This window comes from Oncorhynchus keta, chromosome 29, assembly GCF_023373465.1.
Source record: "Oncorhynchus keta strain PuntledgeMale-10-30-2019 chromosome 29, Oket_V2, whole genome shotgun sequence".
Lineage (NCBI taxonomy): Eukaryota > Metazoa > Chordata > Actinopteri > Salmoniformes > Salmonidae > Oncorhynchus > Oncorhynchus keta.
The window spans coordinates 16476299-16498658 of NC_068449.1; the positions used below are offsets into that span (position 1 = coordinate 16476299).

At 45.1% G+C, this 22360-nt stretch overlaps 1 protein-coding gene across 1 annotated transcript in view; it reads left to right on the forward strand.

Moving 5' to 3' along the window:
• dlgap2a (discs, large (Drosophila) homolog-associated protein 2a) overlaps positions 1-22360 on the forward strand; it is a 78641-nt gene that overhangs the window by 39937 nt on the left and 16344 nt on the right. Inside the window, exons 4-6 of the mRNA XM_052486116.1 lie at positions 952-1138; positions 2218-2437; positions 20779-20838. Of these exons, the coding sequence (XP_052342076.1) occupies positions 952-1138; positions 2218-2437; positions 20779-20838 (467 nt within the window). The remainder of the gene's footprint in view (positions 1-951; positions 1139-2217; positions 2438-20778; positions 20839-22360) is intronic.

Sequence of the window (22360 nt, forward strand, 5' to 3'; positions counted from 1 at the left end):
TTGACCTGGCTGACACTCTCCTGCTATCTTAGAAATGCTTGCTCTGCTTGCTAACTAGCTCCTCATTTGCATTTCCCTCATTTCCAAGCATTGATTGGCTGCTTCAGCACAATAGCAAATTGAATTGCCATTTCGGGGACACTGTTGAACACAGCAATGATTTAGTGGAGGGAGGAAGATCCCCCCGTCTCTTGGTCAATGCAATGTCATAATCAGTCTCAGTCTGAAGTTCAGCTCACCCAGAGGATGCCTGCCATGAAGTAATTAACACTTAACTGTTTTATTCCCTCTTGTAAGACCTGTGGCCATGTGACAAATTTGTCAAACTATGTTGACTTAAAATTATTAAGCCAATTTCTACGACCCCTTTACAAGTATAATAATCTCCCTTTCTATCTATTTGTGTCTCTACCATCTCTCTCTCTCTGTCGTCTCTCTCTCTCTGTCGTCTCTGTCCTCTCTCTCTCTCTGCAATCTCTTTCTCTCTCTGTCGTCTCTCTCTCTCTCTCTCTCTCTCTCTCTCTCTGTCGTCTCTCTCTGTCGTCTCTCTCTCTCTCTCTCTGCAATCTCTTTCTCTCTCTGTCGTCTCTCTCTCTCTGTCGTCTCTGTCTCTCTCTCTCTCTCTCTCTCTCTCTCTGCAATCTCTTTCTCTCTCTGTCGTCTCTCTCTCTCTCTCTCTCTCTCTCTCTCTCTCTCTCTCTCTCTCTCTCTCTCTCTCTCTCCCTCTCTCTGCAATCTCTTTCTCTCTCTGTCGTCTCTCTCTCTGTCGTCTCTGTCCTCTCTCTCTCTCTCTCTCTCTGCAATCTCTTTCTCTCTCTGTCGTCTCTCTCTCTCTGTCGTCTCTGTCCTCTCTCTCTCTCTGCAATCTCTTTCTCTCTCTGTCGTCTCTCTCTCTCTCTCTCTCTCGCTCTGTTGTCTCCCTCTCTCTGTCGTCTCTATCTCTCCATTCAGTCAGAGCTTCCAGGTGCAGGCCTCCAGAGACATGCACCCCCACCCCAGCTTGGCCCTGGAGCCCTCCACCATGTATAACTACCGGCAGCCACCTCTCCCAACAGCCCAATTCCGCTCCAGGAACCAGAGTTACATGCGGGCAATCAGCACTCTCAGCCAGGCCAGCTGTGTTAGCCAGGTCAGCCAGGTGAGTCTCTGGCCTATAACAATGACATTTACAAGATGTAATCATTGTATTATGTCAGATATCGTGACGGACGTCTGCTCAGTGACGGACGTCTGTTTCGCGTTAGAATGAAGCCACCCGTCGGAAGACAATGTGATATTATATGATGTTCCATACTGTAGCTCGCCATCCTTCTCTCTTCCTTCATTCAGTCTTGACCCTCCCTTAGATGCATATACTTTTATCAAACTTTCTTACCCCTTCATGTATTTGTGCATTTGTGCAAAATTGAGTCTTGAGTCTTTTATGTGTCTGGTTGATATTCATTTAAGATCTAAATCTCGCTCTTAAAGTCGGAGTGTATTGATTTGTCCCAAGTCTTAAAAGCTCAACCTCTCTCCCGCTAATTCTCTGGCTTTATCTCTGCCTCCACGGCACCCTGCTGAGGTTATTACAAGATTATATATCTCGCAATAGAACAGGATCCTTATCTACGATTCTCAGGATTGCCAAATGGGAATGGTGAGATACACATTGGACCATTTAAACTTCCTTAAATTGATATCTCTATATCGCAAGATGCACTTCTGTCTCAGGATATTAAGATCGCCAAATAATGGTTCTGTTGAGATCAGGACACATTGTCTCTGGGGATTCAGAGGGAACTAACACTCATACAGTATGCTATGCCACTAGAATATGTCACCTTGACTTCCTCTAATCCTTTACACATTTCAACATAGATCTTGCTTTCAGAATGCATTATTTAGGCAACTGTGGCAAACTGGAGGAATTGAGAAAAACAAAAAACAACAAACAAAAGACATTGTCCTGGTGAGCAAGTCATATGCTTGACATTTCTCTAAGTAATTGCGCATCAAGACAATACTCAAATGAACAATACATTTGCAGACGTTCTCCTTTTCAAACATTTGCTCTCCTGGCAATTAGCTGGTAGCCATTTTAAGCAAACACTTTTTTATTCAAAGGAAGAAAAGAGCATAACATCAAACGTTGTATACAACCAATGAATGTTTTCCCACAAAGACAAGAACTTTCATTGCATTGACCCTTTCTCACCCTGCTGTTCTCTCCTCCAGGTGAGTGAGACAGAGATAAACGGGCAGTTTGAGTCAGTCTGTGAGTCGGTGTTCAGTGAGGTGGAATCTCAGGCTGTGGAGGCTCTGGACCTGCCCGGCTGTTTCCGGACACGGAGCCACAGCTACTTGAGGGCCATCCAGGCTGGCTACTCCCAGGATGATGACTGCATCCCCACCATGACCTCCTCCACCCTCACCTCTACCATCAGGGCCACAGCAGGTCAGAACAACAGGGGAGGAGGGGACTGCACCACATTAACAGATACAACACATACTGTATACAGTAGAGTATGAACACTATTGAGATGACAGCTGATCTCTGATTCCAAAGTGGATGATAAGTTGTTATAGCCATGCAAAGTAAACCTTATACACAAGGGTACAGTTCACGTTTGTAAATATCAAAATGTTATATCAAGTGAGAATTAAGAAATTAACAACTTGCACATGACATTTCCTGTGATGCTCTGCTCTTGAAGTGCTTTATGAAATGTCTCCATACATCTGCATGAACCACTTTTACATACTTCCTGATTGTTGATATATACAGAGCCTATTCAAGTGTAGTTTATGAGTTGCTTTGAGTCAATCCATCATATTGCATTTTCAATTCAGTCATTCATATTCTCATTCCACATAATATCAGAGAGTGAAGATATGAACCCTATTGAAATGATTCTGCAGGCACATGAGGTGAACATTATATCACGAGACCTTTTCAGATTAAGTGAGGATGGATTGTTTTTTCTCCCTCGTTGCTGTTTCCTTACTATAGCTTTTTCTTTTAGTTGATGGACTTAACCGCCTTCAGCACAATCTGGCTCTATACCTTATTTCATGATAAGCCACAGATACTTTGCGTGTGTTCTCAGCTGAAACTCTGGGCAGGGGAAATAGTGCTCAGATGAACAGTCCTTCAACTCCAGAGTCTTAATGACTGAATGGGTTTACGACAGCTTTATCTACCTGTACTTACAAACCACATTGTGATGCATACACGTTGTTGCCACAGCAACGGCTTTGAGTTTTCTCTCCCACAGATTCACCAGTTCAGTTCCCACAGATTCTCCAGTACAATTCCCACAGATTCTCCAGTTCAGTTCCCACAGATTCTCCAGTTCAGTTCCCACAGATTCTCCAGTTCAATTCCCACAGATTCTCCAGTTCAATTCCCACAGCTTCACCAGTTCAGTTCCCACAGATTCTCCAGTTCAGTTCCTACAGATTCTCCAGTTCAGTTCCCACAGGTTCTCCAGTTCAGTTCCCACAGGTTCTCGAGTTCAATTCCCACAGATTCTGGTGTCTCATGTGGCAGGTAATGACTGCACTGGCCAATACAATTGAGGTCACAAAAACAAGAGTTATATTTTTTTATGTGGAATAAAATTAACTGCGAATATGACACTGAGTGAATAAAAATAATTTCAGCAAACGGTCCTGTAAGGTCATCTACTTCGCCAGAGGATAAACCGTAGCAATTGTTTCCCATTTCTGGATAGACACACAACAACATCCTTCCCCTGGTAAAGAAGTGAAGACCCATTCTTTCTACCGGGGAGTTCTACCAATGATATTAGGGAGGGGTCAGAGAAGGTGTGGGCATCTGGAGAATTGTGCATTTGACAGATTTTCACCAGTTATTTACACTGCTTTCTCAACAAACTAAAACATAATCTTTAAATTTGTCATGGCAATTGCATGCTATCTATGGTGTGGAGGATGGGGTGTTTCTGATGTCAGGAATCTTTGGACGATTGGTTCCACCCTCTGACTTCAGGTAGATAGGTCATACTGGACCTCATGATGTTCAATAGGGTTCATATACTTCCTGATAGTGGTTGGGGATGTGTTGCTCATCTTTGCTTCTTTTCAGTGCACAAAGTTACACCTGTATCATATCTGTGGTGAAGGTATGAATACCATACATACAGTAGGTTTTTACAGTATCTTGTTCTTTGTCATGTGTTTTGGGGTCTGTCTTTGTGCAGTGAAAAGATGAGAAGCATGCAAGAGCATGATACAGTTTCATTTGAGTTTGAGAAGGCAGTGTAAACTATAATCAGAAATATGAGTCAAAATGGGACTACTACGTTTAGTGTAATATTGATAACCAAAAATGTTTTATTTTCTGAAAGGTTTCCTTATGTAGCTTCGTAGATCCAATGAAAGACTATAATAATGATTTTTAGACACTGAAGATATGAGACAATTTCAAGTCTTATTTTGACTCATACATTCCTTAACTTAAAAACTGCATGACTTGATGTCTGTGCTTGGTGGCTAACACTAGCACATTCTCTCCAGCTGCTCACACCTGTGACCTGACGACATACTACACATATTTACCTTTGTCTTCCAGAGGGAAAATATGCACAGGAAGCCACTAGCTTACCTGAGTACCAGGCCAGTGTACGTCGAGACGTAGCAGACATAGTCCCATTGGCCCATGACGATCTAGGCTGCCCTATCAGAAGAAACAGACTGTACCTCCAAGACAGTACCGGTGCCACAGCCAAACCTCAATCTGGGCCCCCTGATTCACCCAGCCTGTTCAGGCCCCCTAAACCTAGCTTCCAGGCCCCAGAGAGGCCCTCACCCAAAGCCATCGAGGCCAGTATAAAGGAGTCAGCCAACCTTGCTGCAGCGATCAGCATGCAGTGGAAGGAAGAAGTGTCCGCCATGCGTCGTGAGTTGTCTGATCTCAGGAGGGACCTGTGCACTGAGCTCAGGGCCTTCAATAGCAACTTCAACACCTTCACGCAGCACTACAACACGTGGTCTCCACATCCTGGGGCTGCTGGAGGAGCAGGGGCAGCTGGGGGAGAATGGGTGGCTGGGAGAACATGGGCGGCAGGGGGAGAAGGGGCGGCTGGGGGAGAAGGGGTGGCTGGGAGAACATGGACGGCTGGGGGAGAAGGGGTGGCTGGGAGAAAATGGGCAGCTGGGGGAGAAGCTGGGAGAACATGGGCGGCTGGGAAACGGGCTAAAGTGGCTCAAGTGTCTGTAGGGACGCAGGCCAGGAGCAAGGTGCTGGTGAGACAGAGCACGGCAGATGCAGCCGTTAATTGTCCTGAGGAGGAAGAGGTACAAGAGAAGCAGGCCGTCGTGAGGCGCCATCTTCCTAAACAGATCTCAATGGACCCAGCCATTCTAAGTCGTCCGGCATCACTGTTTGTAGAGGGTTCTATCCCGATCACTCTAGATTCCGTACTTGTGGATCCAGTCACCATGATCCAGCCACAACCAGGGTCAGTAGACTCATCAACCTCTGTGGTTCGCCCAGAACCACTAGACCAGAACACTAAGAGCCTATCAGATCAGTTATCTCCAGGCCCAGTCAGCATGAGCTCCTCAGAAGCACCGTCTGTGGATCCAGCCATAGAGGATCCGGTAGATTCAGAGCAGCAGTACCCAAAGACTGTGTGCTCTCCAGATCCAGTGTCCACAGACGTGTATTGTTTGGAAACAGAGAAGCCCACAGACGTAGTTAATGTGTACGGTGTAGAAACAGACAAGTCCACAGACGTAGCTAATGTGTACAGTGTAGAAACAGACAAGCCCACAGACGTAGCTAATGTGTACAGTGTAGAAACACACAAGCCCACAGACGTAGCTAATGTGTACAGTGTAGAAACACACAAGCCCACAGACGCAGCTAATGTGTACAGTGTAGAAACACACAAGCCCACAGACGTAGCTAATGTGTACAGTGTAGAAACACACAAGCCCACAGACGTAGCTAATGTGTACAGTGTAGAAACACACAAGCCCACAGACGTAGCTAATGTGTACAGTGTAGAAACACACAAGCCCACAGACGTAGCTAATGTGTACAGTGTAGAAACACACAAGCCCACAGACGTAGCTAATGTGTGCCCTGAAGAAACACACAAGCCCACAGACGTAGCTAATGTGTGCCCTGAAGAAACACACAAGCCCACAGACGTAGCTAATGTGTGCCCTGAAGAAACACACAAGCTGGACACAGCTATTGTGATCCGCTCCGATACAGAATCAATTGACTTAGTTAATGTGAAACCCCTAGTCCCAGAACCAAGAGTGACGTACCTACCATATCCAGTACCTGAGGTCACTGTGTCCCCACCACAAGAGTCAGACTCTGACTTGTCCCCATCAGATTCAGAATCTGTGGAAGATGTCACTGTGCACCAGCAAGATCCAGTGTCTCAAGACACAGCTCCTGTACACCAGGCAGTTCCTGTCTGTCTGTCAGATACTGAATCTTTAGACCCAGGCCCTATAGTCTCAACAGCACCAGAGATAGAGCCACTGTATAATACCAGTTTCTGTTCATCAGAGCAACTCGATCAATATTCAGTTACCATTTGCCCAACTGTCATAGTTACACCAGAGAGCCCAACTAATTTAGAATCACTTGATGTGTGTCTGATCCCATCTGGTCCAGAATCACAGAACTTAGCCACTGTCTGCCTTCCAGACCTCCCAGATCCATTCCCCTTAGACTCCGACATGTTCCCATCAGAAATAGTCGTGCGTGCATATCCAGTCACCATCGACTCCTTTGATGAATTTGATGAGTCTCAGGAGCCAGAATGGCCACCTGTTCCAGAACCAGTGGACCAGGCCACTGAGTGCCCAACTGATCCATTTGTGGTCCATTTGGTCTTAAATTCCTCAGATGAATCAGATCTGGACTCAGTCTTCTTGGATCCTCTGGAGACAGTTAGTGTGAGTTCATCAGACCTCAGCCCAATCGCCATGTACACACCACCAGACCCAGTTTCTCTGAGCCCCCCCAGTCCGGACCACCCCTCTATATACCGAATGGAATCCATGTGTGTGGACCCAGCTATTGAGTACCGATTAGATCACATGAATGAAGACCTACCTATAGAGTTCCCTGAAGATTCAGAACCACAGGACCAAGTTACAGTGCATTCACCTGGCCCGGTCTCCCTTGGACTGGGCAGTCCATTCACCCCAGACTCAGTAGCCCTGGACCCAGCCACAATGTGCCACCCAGAACCAGTCATCCTAGACCTAGATCCACTAATATTACTAGACCCAGCTAGCATTAGCTTGTCCGCATTTGAGCTGGCACCCATGGAGCTAGAGGATGCCACAGGGGAAGCCACAGATCACTCTGTCATAGATGTCTGTGAGGACCCTGAAGCTCCGGAGGGAGAGGCAGCCACTGACAACCCAGGGAAGTCTCACTGTGACCAGGCCTTTCTGTGGGACAGATGGCAGCAGAAGCCCCCCCAGTGGGAACCACGGTCCATGAAGAGGAGTTCTAGTGTAGAGCTGTGGAGTGGGAGATATGAGTACAACAGTGCGGAGATAACATATATGTCTCTGACACTCTGAGAATGTGAGATGTCTCCTCAAGATCGCAATGAGAAGAATGTAGCGTTGAATGTGTCAGTAGCAGAGTATGCATAGGAACATATAGTATTGATGTTCAAAGGTGTTTTACTATGGATCTTAATGGATTTATTTTTCTGGGTATCATGGCCACAGTAAAGCACTGTATGAATGTTTCATAATGCTTAGGATGAAACCATGATCATGAATGTGGTTTGACATTAAAGGACTGCATTAGTGACAGCAACTACGTAGATGAATGGAATGCACTGTGCCATAAGAATGTGATGAACAATCAAATCTGTTGAATGCACACCAGACTTCAATTGCATTTGGCTTGAACTATGATGGACCAACGCATTCTGAACTGCTGTGCGCATTGGTGAACATTGACATGAACTTATCTTTCTGTTCTTTACGAGTAATGAATGCATTCTTTTCATTCCAGAAGTCTGTCACAAATTACATGTATCACTAAAACCTCTGTGGAGCTCACTGTGGTACACTAAATAGACTGGCCTTTGCTTAAGTGTCTTGACAATCTTTGCTGTGACTGTGGATATACAGTAATGTTTTTCTGTGGTTTTACAGTCTTGTTTTTCTGTCGATTTACCGTATTGTTTTTCCCTGACATATCTTGAGTAGTCTGTTAAATGTCACTCCGGAATAGAGCGATGTAAATCTTGGCAATTATCATACAAATCCCAAAGACTGGCTATAAATCAAATGAGCTGTTGGAATTACACTACGGGAACTAACGGAACCTTGGGAAATGACATCATTAAATCAGATTATGGAACAGAAGTGATCAGTAGCTGTTTGGATTGTTGGGAATAATATTGCTATATCTTTTTTACACATGCATGTTCACAAACAGGCAGACAGAAACACACTTTCACACACTTTCACACACCCCTACTACCCCTTGATTTAGTCAGTTACGTCAGTCCTGTCCAACACCTATACATCAGCAGATATCTGACAGCAGCTTCGAAGACATCTGATGGGATGTTTTCCTGTCAATGTCAACTCAATCCATCCCCGGGTAGAGAAGCCATGGAGGTCCTGTCTCTCTGTCTGCCACAAGGAAGTGATGGTGCTGTGTCTCTACTGATGTTGCTGTATCTCTGCTGTCATCCTCATGCTCAGGAACCAAAGACTGATAATGTTATTCTAACAGCTGGTACTCAAGTGTATCCAAATATTAATGTTCATGCTTTTGTATACAAACAATATGTCAATGACAATAGTATTTGTGAGGATGACTGGTGACTGATATTATTGACCTGGAGACTGTAGAGAATGGTGATGTTAAACTGCATGGTTATGATGATTTGGAAGATGCATTATTTTGACACCTACTGCACTGTGTTTGGTGCTGGGCGGTGTTTTAAGTTTTGTGCCCAGTGTAGGGAACAGATCCCAGACACTATTGGAAATACAGAATGATAGCTCTGCTACCAGCAAGGCACCAGCCAGATGAAACAAAAGAGATGTCTGTGCTATCATTATTAAGGAGCTGTGTATGAAATTGCACCATTAAATCCTGGGCCCTAATAAAGTGCACTGGGAAAAAAAGCTTTGATAAGAAATGTATGTGAGTCGTACACAACAGTGACTGTCGAAGTGACACTGTTCTGTTGTGCAGAAACTGTGCAGTACATTATTTATTTTCATGTGCGTCAGTTTAAGAAAGTCTGCTAAATTAGCTGAATCTGACAAGATTATACAGGGGAGAAGTTAATTAGTTTGTTTTGTCATATTCATTTTGTTCCTTTCTACTGCATAATACATCACACTTCCTCCTGCCTTTGCTGCGTTGTTGGACTTTTTATTAGATACAGTGACGATTTGATGACATACCAATTGTACTATGCCCATTTGATATAACATGAGCAAACCTCTGAGCTCAGAGTGTTGGTGTGGATACCTTCTATGGTGAACTCTCACCTCACAGCGAGTGATCAGACTAGAATGTTCTTTGTATTTTTGGATGGGCTATTTTACCCAACATTGATAACTGAAATTAAAATACTCTCCTTGAGTTTTTTATTTTAACTGAGTATTACTGACTGCTTACTGTCAAGGTAGGAACATAATGACTCTTCCACCCTCATTGCCTAGTATGGAGCTCCAAAGTTGCTTAGCAATCACCAAAGGGCTCAGCAATACGGCAGTGCATGGAGTTATTTTTCTAAGTGCACCCGCAAAAGCCATGCTTTCAAATTCCATACCTCTAACTGCTCATTACTCATCTGAATGTGATCTCCACCATTCATTCTTTTCTGTTTAGCCATACTAAACTGTCAGATTAGCTCTTTACATTCGCCATCCTATGAGTTTTCTTCCAGGGATGCTAAAGCCATCTACCAATTAGCCAATGATCTCTTCTGCTTTAGCTTGAGAGTGATGTGTAAATGTCTCACCACGATTGCTGTGATTGCTTCCTCTTTGTGCATCTTCTCACAGCCTCTTAGTGGTCCTATTACAGTTTCACAGGTTCAACTAGGGTCACATCTTGAATAAGAGCATATACAGTATTTCATAAAAAAATTGAATCAATTGAAATGTACGATTGTAAATATGATTGCTAGTTAAAAACTAGATTAAACAAGATAGTCACAAATTTCACTAAATATTAACTTCCTTTTCACGGTGTGAACATACACTCACCAGACAGTTAATTAGGTATCATGTTCACGAAAATGGATCGCTCCTACAGACAGTGGAGTCAAGTGGCTGTGGCTTGCTACTGTATATAAAGCAGGCAGACAGGCATGGAGGCATTCAGTTACTGTTTGATTGAACGTTAGCATGGATAAAATGAGTGACCTAAGAGACTTTGAGAATGGTATGATTGTCAGTGCCAGGCCCACCGGATCCACTATCTCAGAAATTGAGTTTACAGAGAATGGTGGGAAAAACAAAAAACATCCAGTCAGCGGCAGTCCTGTTGCCGAAAAACAGCTTGTTGATGAGAGAGGTTGAAGGAGAATGGCAAATAATCGTGCAAGCTAACAGGCGGGCCACAAACAGACAAATAACGACGTAGTACAACAGCTCCACTTCACCTCAGGAGACTGAAAAAATTTGCTTGGCCCCTAAGACCCTCACAAACTTTTTACAGATGCACCATTGAGAGCATCCTGTCAAGCTGTATCACAGCCTGGTACGGCAACTGTACCGCCCACAACCGCAGTGCTCTCCAGAGGGTGGTGCGGTGTCCCCAGCGCATCACCGGGTGCACACTGACTGCCCTCCAGGACACCTACAGAGCCGATGTCACAGGAAGATGAAAAAGATCATCAAGGACATCAACCATCCAAGCCACGGCCTGTACACCCCACTATCGTCCAGAAGGCGAGATCAGTACAGGTTCATCAAAGCTGGGGCCGAGAGACTGAAAAACAGTTTCCATCTCAAGGCCATCATACTGTTAAATAGCCATCACTAGCCAACCTCCGCCCAGAACATAGAAACTGTCACTAGTCGGCTACCACCCGGTTACTCAACCCTGCACCTTAGAGGCTGTTGCCCTATGTATCAAGACATGGAATAAGTGGTCACTTAAATAATGGAACACTGGTCACTTTAATAATGTTTACAAACTATTTACTAATTTCATATGTACAGTGCCTTGCGAAAGTATTCGGCCCCCTTGAACTTTGCGACCTTTTGCCACATTTCAGGCTTCAAACATAAAGATATAAAACTGTATTTTTTTTGTGAAGAATCAACAGCAAGTGGGACACAATCATGAAGTGGAACGACATTTATTGGATATTTCAAACTTTTTTAACAAATCAAAAACTGAAAAATTGGGCGTGCAAAATTATTCAATGTGATTTTCTGGATTTTTTTTCTTCTCATTTTGTCTGTCATAGTTGAAGTGTACCTATGATGAAAAATACAAGCCTCTCTCATCTTTTTAAGTGGGAGAACTTGCACAATTGTTGGCTGACTAAATACTTTTTTGCCCCACTGTATATATATATATATATATATGGACACCTGCTCGTAAGAACGTCTCATTCCAAAATCATGGGTATTAATATGGAGTTGGTCCCCCCTTTGCTGCTATAACAGCCTCTACTCTTCTGGGAAGACTTTACACTAGATGTTGGAACGTTGCTGCAGGGACTTGCTTCCATTCAACCACAAGAGCATTATTGAGGTCGGGCACTGATGTTGCGCAATTAGGCCTGGCTCGCAGTCGGCGTTCCAATTCATCCCAAAGGTGTTCGGTGGCATTGAAGCCATGCTATGCCATGCTATGCATGTCTGCCTAGTGCTGAAGGTCTGCCTAGTGCTGAAGCACGTAGCGCAGTTAAATATTGTCTTGGGTGTAACAAATCAAATCAAATGTATTTATATAGCCCTTCGTACATCAGCTGATATCTCAAAGTGCTGTACAGAAACCCAGCCTAAAACCCCAAACAGCAAGCAATGCAGGTGTAGAAGCACGGTGGCTAGGAAAAACTCCCTAGAAAGGCCAAAACCTAGGAAGAAATCCAGAGAGGAACCAGGCTATGAGGGGTGGCCAGTACTCTTCTGGCTGTGCTGGTGGAGATTATAACAGAACATGGCCAAGATGTTCAAAATGTTCATAAATGACCAGCATGGTCAAATATTAATAATCACAGGCAGAACAGTTGAAACTGGAGCAGCAGCAAAGCCAGGTGGACTGGGGACAGCAAGGAGTCATCATGGTCCTAGGGCTCAGGTCCTCCGAGAGAGAGAAAGAAAGAGACAAAGAGAGAATTAGAGAGAGCATACTTAAATTCACACAGGACACCAGATAAGACAGGAGAAGTACTCCAGATATAACAAACTGACCCTAGCCCCCCGACACAAACTACTGCAGCATAAATACTGGAGGCTGAGACAGAAGGGGTCAGGAGACACTGTGGCCCCATCCGATGACACCCCCGGACAGGGCCAAACAGGAAGGATATAACCCCACCCTCTTTGCCAAAGCACAGCCCCCACACCACTAGAGGGATATCTTCAACCACCAACTTACCATCCTGAGACAAGGCTGAGTATAGCCCACAAAGATCTCCGCCACGGCACAACCCAAGGGGGGGCGCCAACCCAGACAGGAAGATCACATCAGTGACTCAACCCACTCAAGTGATGCACCCCTCCTAGAGACGGCATGGAAGAGCACCAGTAAGCCAGTGACTCAGCCATAGTAATAGGGTTAGACACAGAGAATCCCAGTGGAAAGAGGAGAACCGGCCAGGCAGAGACAGCAAGGGCGGTTCGTTGCTCCAGAGCTTTTCCGTTTACCTTCACACTCCAGAGCCAGATTACACTCAATCATATGACCCACTGAGGAGATGAGTCTTCAGTAAAGACTTAAAGGTTGAGACCGAGTTTGCGTCTCTCACATGGGTAGGCAGACCATTCCATAAAAATGGAGCTCTATAGGAGAAAGCCCTGCCTCCAGCTGTTTGCTTAGAAATTCTAGGGACAATTAGGAGGCCTGCGTCTTGTGACCGTAGCGTACTTGTAGGTATGTACGGCAGGACCAAATCAGAGAGATAGGTAGGAGCAAGCCCATGTAATGCTTTGTAGGTTAGCAGTAAAACCTTGAAATCAAACCTTGCCTTGACAGGAAGCCAGTGTAGGGAGGCTAGCACTGGAATAATATGATCACATTTTTAAAATTCTAGTCAGGATTCTAGCAGTCGTATTTATCCCTAACTGAAGTTTATTTAGTGCTTTATCCAGGTAGCCGGAAAGTATAGCATTGCAGTAGTATAACCTAGAATTAACAAAAGCATGGATTCATTTTTGTGCATACATTTTTGGACAGAATGTTTCTGATTTTTGCAATGTTACGTAGATGGAAAAAAGATGTCCTTGAAATTGCGAGGGCAATTTTGGGGATTCACCATGTTTCATTGAAATGTACAGCTGTGTGTCATCCACATAGCAGTGAAAGTTAACTTTATGTTTTCGAATGACATCCCCAAGAGGTAAAATATATAGTGAAAACACTAGTGGTCCTAAAACGGAACCTTGAGGAACACCGAAATTTACAGTTGATTGGTCAGAGGACAAACCATTCACAGAGACAAACTGATATCTTTCCGACAGATAAGATCGAAACCAGGCCAGAACTTGTCCGTGTAGACCAATTTGGGTTTCCAATCTCTCCAAAAGAATGTGGTAATCGATGGAACAAAAGAGGCACTAAGGTCTAGGAGCACGAGGACAGATACAAAGCCTCGGTCTGATGCCATTAAAAGTTCACCTTCACAAGTGCAGTGTCAGTGCTATGATGATACGAAGCATTTCATATACATTGTTTGTCTTCAGGAAGGCAGTGAGTTGCTGCGCAACAGCCTTTTCTGAAATTTTTGAGAGGAATGTAAAATTCGATATAGGATGATAGTTTTTTAACACTCCCTACCAACTTCCAAATTGCCTCTGGAAACAATGTCATCATAAGAACTGTTCGTCGGGAGCTTCTTGAAATGGGTTTCCATGGCCGAGCAGCCTCACACAAGCGCAATAACAAGCATCGGCTGGAGTGGTGTAAAGCTCTCCGCCATTGGAATCTGGAATGCTCTGGAACGCTGACAATACTATGACATTATAGAAGATTCTGTGCTTCCGAATTTGAGGCAACAGTTTGGGGAAGACCCTTTCCTGTTTCAGCATGACAATGCCCCCCTGCACAAAGCGAGGTCCATACAGAAATGGTTTGTTGAGATCGGTGTGAACGAACTTGACTGGCCTGCACAGAGCCCTGACCTCAACCCCATCTAACACCTTTGGGATGAATTGGAATGCCGACTGCAAGCCAGACCTAATCACCCAACATCAGTGCCCGACCTCACTAATGCTCTTGTGGCTGAATGGAAGCAAGTTCCTGCAGCAATTTTATTTCATTTAACCTTTATTTAACTAGGCAGGTCAGTTAAGAACAAATTCTTACTCACAATGACGACCTACCAAAAGGCAAAGGACCTCCTGCGGAGATGGGGGCTGGGATTAAAAATAAAAAATATAGGACAAAACACACATCACGACAAGAGAGACACTTCAACACTACGGTTTTACAAGTTTAAAAAAAAAACACATTTTATTTCACCTTTATTTAACCAGGTAGGCTAGTTGAGAACAAGTTCTCATTTGCAACTGCGACCTGGCCAAGATAAAGCATAGCAGTGTGAACAGACAACACAGAGTTACACATGGAGTAAACAATTAACAAGTCAATAACACAGTAGAAAAAAAGGGGAGTCTATATACATTGTGTGCAAACGGCATGAGGAGGTAGGCGAATAATTACAATTTTGCAGATTAACACTGGAGTGATAAATGATCAGATGGTCATGTACAGGTAGAGATATTGGTGTGCAAAAGAGCAGAAAAGTCAATAAATAAAAACAGTATGGGGATGAGGTAGGTAAAAATGGGTGGGCTATTTGCTGATAGACTATGTACAGCTGCAGCGATCGGTTAGCTGCTCAGATAGCAGATGTTTGAAGTTGGTGAGGGAGATAAAAGTCTCCAACTTCAGCGATTTTTGCAATTCGTTCCAGTCACAGGCAGCAGAGAACTGGAACGAAAGGCGGCCAAATGAGGTGTTGGCTTTAGGGATGATCAGTGAGATACACCTGCTGGAGCGCGTGCTACGGATGGGTGTTGCCATCGTGACCAGTGAACTGAGATAAGGCGGAGCTTTACCTAGCATGGACTTGTAGATGACCTGGAGCCAGTGGGTCTGGCGACGAATATGTAGTGAGGGCCAGCCGACTAGAGCATACAAGTCGCAGTGGTGGGTGGTATAAGGTGCTTTAGTGACAAAACGGATGGCACTGTGATAAACTGCATCCAGTTTGCTGAGTAGAGTGTTGGAAGCAATTTTGTAGATGATATCGCCGAAGTCGAGGATCGGTAGGATAGTCAGTTTTACTAGGGTAAGTTTGGCGGCGTGAGTGAAGGAAGCTTTGTTGCGGAATAGAAAGCAGATCTCTTGATTTGATTTTAGATTGGAGATGTTTGATATGAGTCTGGAAGGAAAGTTTACAGTCTAGCCAGACACCTAGGTACTTATAGATGTCCACATATTCAAGGTCGGAACCATCCAGGGTGGTGATGCTGGTCAGGCGTGCGGGTGCAGTCAGCGAATGGTTGAAAAGCATGCATTTGGTTTTACTAGCGTTTAAGAGCAGTTGGAGGCCACGGAAGGAGTGTTGTATGGCATTGAAGCTCGTTTGGAGGTTAGATAGCACAGTGTCCAAGGACGGGCCGGAAGTATATAGAATGGTGTCGTCTGCGTAGAGGTGGATCAGGGAATCGCCCGCAGCAAGAGCAACATTATTGATATATACAGAGAAAAGAGTTAGCCCAAGAATTGAACCCTGTGGCACCCCCATAGAGACTGCCAGAGGACCGGACAGCATGCCCTCCGATTTGACACACTGAACTCTGTCTGCAAAGTAATTGGTGAACCAGGCAAGGCAGTCATCCGAAAAACTGAGGCTACTGAGTCTGCCGATAAGAATATAGTGATTGACAGAGTCGAAAGCCTTGGCAAGGTTGATGAAGACGGCTGCACAGTACTGTCTTTTATCGATGGCGGTTATGATATCGTTTAGTACCTTGAGCGTGGCTGAGGTGCACCCGTGACCAGCTCGGAAACCAGATTGCACAGCGGAGAAGGTACGGTGGGATTCGAGATGGTCAGTGACCTGTTTGTTGACTTGGCTTTCGAAGACCTTAGATAGGCAGGGCAGGATGGATATAGGTCTGTAACAGTTTGGGTCCAGGGTGTCTCCCCCTTTGAAGAGGGGGATGACTGCGTTAGCTTTCCAATCCTTGGGGATCTCAGACGATATGAAAGAGAGGTTGAACAGGCTGGTAATAGGGGTTGCGACAATGGCGGCGGATAGTTTCAGAAATAGATGGTCCAGATTGTCAAGCCCAGCTGATTTGTACGGGTCCAGGTTTTGCAGCTCTTTCAGAACATCTGCTATCTGGATGGATTTGGGTAAAGGAGAACCTGGAGATGCTTGGGCGAGTAGCTGCGGGGGGGGCAGAGCTGTTGGCCGAGGTTGGAGTAGCCAGGCGGAAGGCATGGCCAGCCGTTGAGAAATGCTTGTTGAAGTTTTCGATAATCATGGATTTATCGGTGGTGACCGTGTTACCTAGCCTCAGTGCAGTGGGCAGCTGGGAGGAGATGCTCTTGTTCTCCATGGACTTCACAGTGTCCCAGAACGTTTTGGAGTTGGAGCTACAGGATGCAAACTTCTGCCTGAAGAAGCTGGCCTTAGCTTTCCTGACTGACTGCGTGTATTGGTTCCTGACTTCCCTGAACAGTTGCATATCGCGGGGACTATTCGATGCTATTGCAGTCCGCCACAGGATGTTTTTGTGCTGGTCGAGGGCAGTCAGGTCTGGAGTGAACCAAGGGCTATATCTGTTCTTAGTTCTGCATTTTTTGAACGGAGCATGCTTATCTATGGTGAGGAAGTTACTTTTAAAGAATGACCAGGCATCCTCAACTGACGGGATGAAGTCAATGTCCTTCCAGGATACCCGGGCCAGGTCGATTAGAAAGGCCTGCTCACAGAAGTGTTTTAGGGAGCGTTTGACAGTGATGAGGGGTGGTCGTTTGACTGCGGCTCAGTAGCGGATCCTGGTTGAAGACAGCGGAGGTGTATTTGGAGGACCAGTTGGTCAGGATGACGTCTATGAGGGTGCCCTTGTTTACAGATTTAGGGTTGTACCTGGTGGGTTCCTTGATGATTTGTGTGAGATTGAGGGCATCTAGCTTAGATTGTAGGACTGCCGGGGTGTTAAGCATATCCCAGTTAAGGTCACCTAACAGAACAAACTCTGAAGCTAGATGGGGGGCATCAATTCACAAATGGTGTCCAGGGCACAGCTGGGAGCTGAGGGGGGTCGGTAGTAGGCGGCAACAGTGAGAGACTTATTTCTGGAGAGAGTAATTTTCAAAATTAGTTGTTCGAACTGTTTGGGTATGGACCTGGAAAGTATGACATTACTTTGCAGGCTATCTCTACAGTAGACTGCAACTCCTCCCCCTTTGTCAGTTCTATCTTGACAGAAGATGTTATCGTTGGGTATGGAAATCTCAGAATTTTTGGTGGCCTTCCTGAGCCAGGATTCAGACACGGCAAGGACATCAGGGTTAGCAGAGTGTGCTAAAGCAGTGAGTAAAACAAACTTAGGGAGGAGGCTTCTGATGTTGACATGCATGAAACCAAGGCTTTTTCGATCACAGAAGTCAACAAATGAGGGTGCGTGGGGACATGCAGGGCCTGGGTTTACCTCCACATCACCCGCGGAACAGAGGAGCAGTAGTATGAGGGTGCGGCTAAAGGCTATCAAAACTGGTCGCCTAGAGCGTTGGGGACAGAGAATAAGAGGAGCAGATTTCTGGGCATGGTAGAATATATTCAGGGCATAATGCGCAGACAGGGGTTTGGTGGGGTGCGGGTACAGCAGAGGTAAGCCCAGGCACTGGGTGATGATGAGAGAGGTTGTATCTCTGGACATGCTGGTTGTAATGGGTGAGGTCACTGCATGTGTGGGAGGTGGGACAAATGAGGTATCAGGGGTATGAAGAGTGGAACTAGGGGCTCCATTGTAAACTAAAACAATGATAACTAACCTAAACAACAGTATACAAGGCATATGGACATTTGAGAGAGACATACAGCGAGGCATAAAGTAATCACAGGTGTTGAATTGGGAGAGCTAGCTAAAACAGTAGGTGAGACAACAACAGCTAATCAGCTAGCACAACAACAGCAGGTAAAATGGCGTTGACTAGGCAGGGAGGGTCGGATTAACTACACACAGAGCCTGAGTGCGGCTGGGGCCGACAGATAAAACATAAACAAACAGAATGGAGTACCGTGATTAATGGACAGTCCAACATGCATCAGCTATGTAGCCAAGTGATCAGTGTCCAGGGGGCAGCGGTGGATGGGGCAGGGAAGCTGGACTGGCGAGTGTTATCCAGGTTAAAAAAACTAACAATGACTAAATAGCTTGTAGCTAGTTAGCTGGTTAGCTTCTGGAGGTTCTTGAGTGTGTTCTCAAAATTAAAAATAATAGCGATTCCGTATCACATTGGGTGAGGCAGGTTACCGGAAGGTATAAACAAATAAAACATCGAAAAGAGATAGAAAGTAAATATGGGTCCAGTGAGTGTTTGGGACGCGGCGATTCAGACGGTTAGCAGGCCTGTGCTAACAAGCTAACAGTTAGTAGGCCGGGGCTAAACAAGGTAGCAGTTAGCGGACCGGGGCTAAACAAGCTAGCAGTTAGCAGGCCGAATTAGCAAGCAAGGAGAGAGCAAGGGCTAGAGAGTTAGCCTTTGGGGGACGTCGCGATGGGGTGAGTCTGTTCCTCTTCATGCGGTGACATCGATAGACCGGTTGTGGGTCCGGATATTGTAGCCCAGGAGTATGCTACGGTGGTAGCACAGGAGCTCTGGCCGGGCTAGCTTCAAGCTAAGTGGGTGGAAACGCTAGCCAGGAGTAATCATCCGGGGTTGCGGTTAGCTAGATAGCTAGTTGTGAAGATCCAGCTGAAAATGTTCCGTTTGCGGTGGGAATCCGGGGATAAAAAAATAATAGGTCCGTTATGCTCTGGTTAGAGTCGCGAGAGCTTTCCGAGCTAAAGGTTAGCTGATGACCGGTTAGCTGAAGACCGCTAGCAATGTTATGCTGACTGATAGCTGGTAGTTAGCTGGCTAGCTTCAGTTGAGGGGTTCCGGATCCGAAGTAAATATATATACTTTAGGAAAAATAGCTACATTGGGTGAGAAGGGTTGCAGGAGAGTTGAGGTTTAGAAACATGTTTTAAAAGATATGCGAAGAAAAATATGTAAAAAAACGATATATACAAGGGACACGACAAGACGTCTTACTGCTACGCCATCTTGGATCACACATGAGTAGGCCATCATTGTAAATAAGACTTTGTTCTTAACTGACTTGCCTAGTTAAATAATGGTTAAATAAAAATAAATAAAGAGAGACCTAAGACAACAACATAGCATGGCAGCAACATATGACAACACAGCATAGTAGCAACACCACATGACAACAACATGGTAGCAACACAACATGGTAGCTGCACAAAACATGGTACAAACATTATTGGGCACAGACAACAGCACAAAGGCAAGAAGGCAGAGACAACAATACATCACGCAATGTTCCAACATCTATTGAAAATCCTTCACAGAAGAGTGGAGGCTGTTATAGCAGCAAAGGGGGGACAACAACTCCATATTAATGCCCATGACTTTGGAATGAGATGTTTGACAAACAGGTGTCCATATACTTTTGGTCATGTAGTGTATATTTATATATAGAGAGATTTGTATATAGATATATACTCCAGACTCTGATATTGCACATCCTAATATTTATATATTCCATTCTTCTACTTTTAGATTTGTGTGTATTGTTGTGAATTTACGTTACTGCACTGTTGTAGCTAGGAACATAAGCGTTTCGCTACACCCACAATAACATCGGCTAAATATGTGTGTGTGACCAATAAAATTTGATTTTGTGGTGCGCAGAACGGCATATGGGAAAATACAACTCGTCAATCCTTGTCAGGGATGGGCTATTGAAGCAGACGACCACCCTGGGTTCCACTCCTACTAGAGAAAAACAAGAGGGCTCCAGTGAGAACACGGTCACCCACACTGGACAATTGAGGAGTGGAAGAACATTTAGTTCAGTTGAGTGGCCTGGTCAGTCCCCAGACCTCAACCCAATAGAGCATCTTTGGGATGAGATGGAACAGGCTGTTCGCAGCATGAATGTACCAACGTCCAATCTGCAGCAACTGCAAGATGCCATCGCGTCAGCATGGACCAAAATCCATGTGGAACATTTCCAACACCCTGAAGAATTCAGGCTCTTCTGAAGAAAAAGAGGGTTCCAACCCATTACTAGATGGGTGTACCTAATAAACTGGCCGGTGAGTGTATGTTGCTGTTGAAGGAAAAAGGAAAAACTGCTGCTGCCTCACAATCTATCCAAGGTGCTTCAATTGATATATTATATTTTATTATCTGCCATTATGCTCCTATCTATGGGTACAGTATGTAGCTGTTTTTCTGTATAGTGTACTGTGATTAGTGTTCTGTGTACTAGGCAGATGTGACCAGGATGTTGAATGTGATTGGCTGGCTTGTTTCAGGGATCCAGTTCCGCCTCCCCTCCACCTGCAGCACTGACCGGACGACCCACGAAACCCCAGGTAAACCTCCTGTCCAAGCCAATAGCGGATGGTGAATATGTTTTAAACCAGCATAGTTTATCATTTATTCATGACATACAGTAAAAATGATGTGAATAAGCAGTCTCACATTCACACTGGTTTATCAAGCTTATCAAGATTAAACAAAACAACAACACCACCACATAATAATCCCTGAAAACAAGCATCAGTTACCGTTAAAACCCTGCAACTCTCTCTCTCTCTCTGCAACTCTCTCTATCTCTCTGCAACTCTCTCTATCTCTCTGCAACTCTCTCTATCTCTCTGCAACTCTCTCTATCTCTCTGCAACTCTCTCTCTCTCTCTGCAACTCTCTCTATCTCTCTGCAACTCTCTCTCTCTCTCTGCAACTCTCTCTATCTCTCTGCAACTCTCTCTATCTCTCTGCAACTCTCTCTATCTCTCTGCAACTCTCTCTATCTCTCTGCAACTCTCTCTATCTCTCTGCAACTCTCTCTATCTCTCTGCAACTCTCTCTATCTCTCTGCAACTCTCTCTATCTCTCTGCAACTCTCTCTATCTCTCTGCAACTCTCTCTCTCTCTCTCTGCAACTCTCTCTCTATCTCTCTGCAACTCTCTCTCTATCTCTCTGCAACTCTCTCTATCTCTCTGCAACTCTCTCTCTCTCTCTGCACCTCTCTCTCTCTCTCTGCAACTCTCTCTATCTCTCTGCAACTCTCTCTCTCTCTGCAACTCTCTCTCTCTCTCTGCAACTCTCTCTATCTCTCTGCAACTCTCTCTATCTCTCTGCAACTCTCTCTATCTCTCTGCAACTCTCTCTATCTCTCTGCAACTCTCTCTATCTCTCTGCAACTCTCTCTCTCTCTGCAACTCTCTCTATCTCTCTGCAACTCTCTCCATCTCTCTGCAACTCTCTCTCTCTCTGCAACTCTCTATCTCTCTGCAACTCTCTCTATCTCTCTGCAACTCTCTCTCTCTCTCTGCAACTCTCTCTATCTCTCTGCAACTCTCTCTATCTCTCTGCAACTCTCTCTCTCTCTCTGCAACTCTCTCTATCTCTCTGCAACTCTCTCTATCTCTCTGCAACTCTCTCTCTCTCTGCAACTCTCTCTATCTCTCTGCAACTCTCTCTATCTCTCTGCAACTCTCTCTGTCTCTCTGCAACTCTCTCTCTCTCTCATCACCCTTGGCTATTTATTTTCTCCTCGAGCCTCTCTGCCACGTTGTGGAACTTATTGATTCATCAGGCACAAGCCCTTATCTTGCAGGTAGATTGAAAAACGTCAGGGGAATGTAAAATAACCCTCTCCTCCTCTCCCCTCTTCCTCCTAAAACGGGCTATGGGAGTGAGAGAAGTCGTGAGAGCTCTAGCAATGACGAACGCTTCGGAACATTGGCCCGCTTGACTGATGGGCCTTCCTTCATTCCCTCCATCCTTCCTTCCTTACTTCCCTCTCTCACTCCCTCCGCACACTCACCAACAGGCACACACACACACACCCTTCTCCTCAGTATAGGTCAAGGTTTCTATTTGTAGAT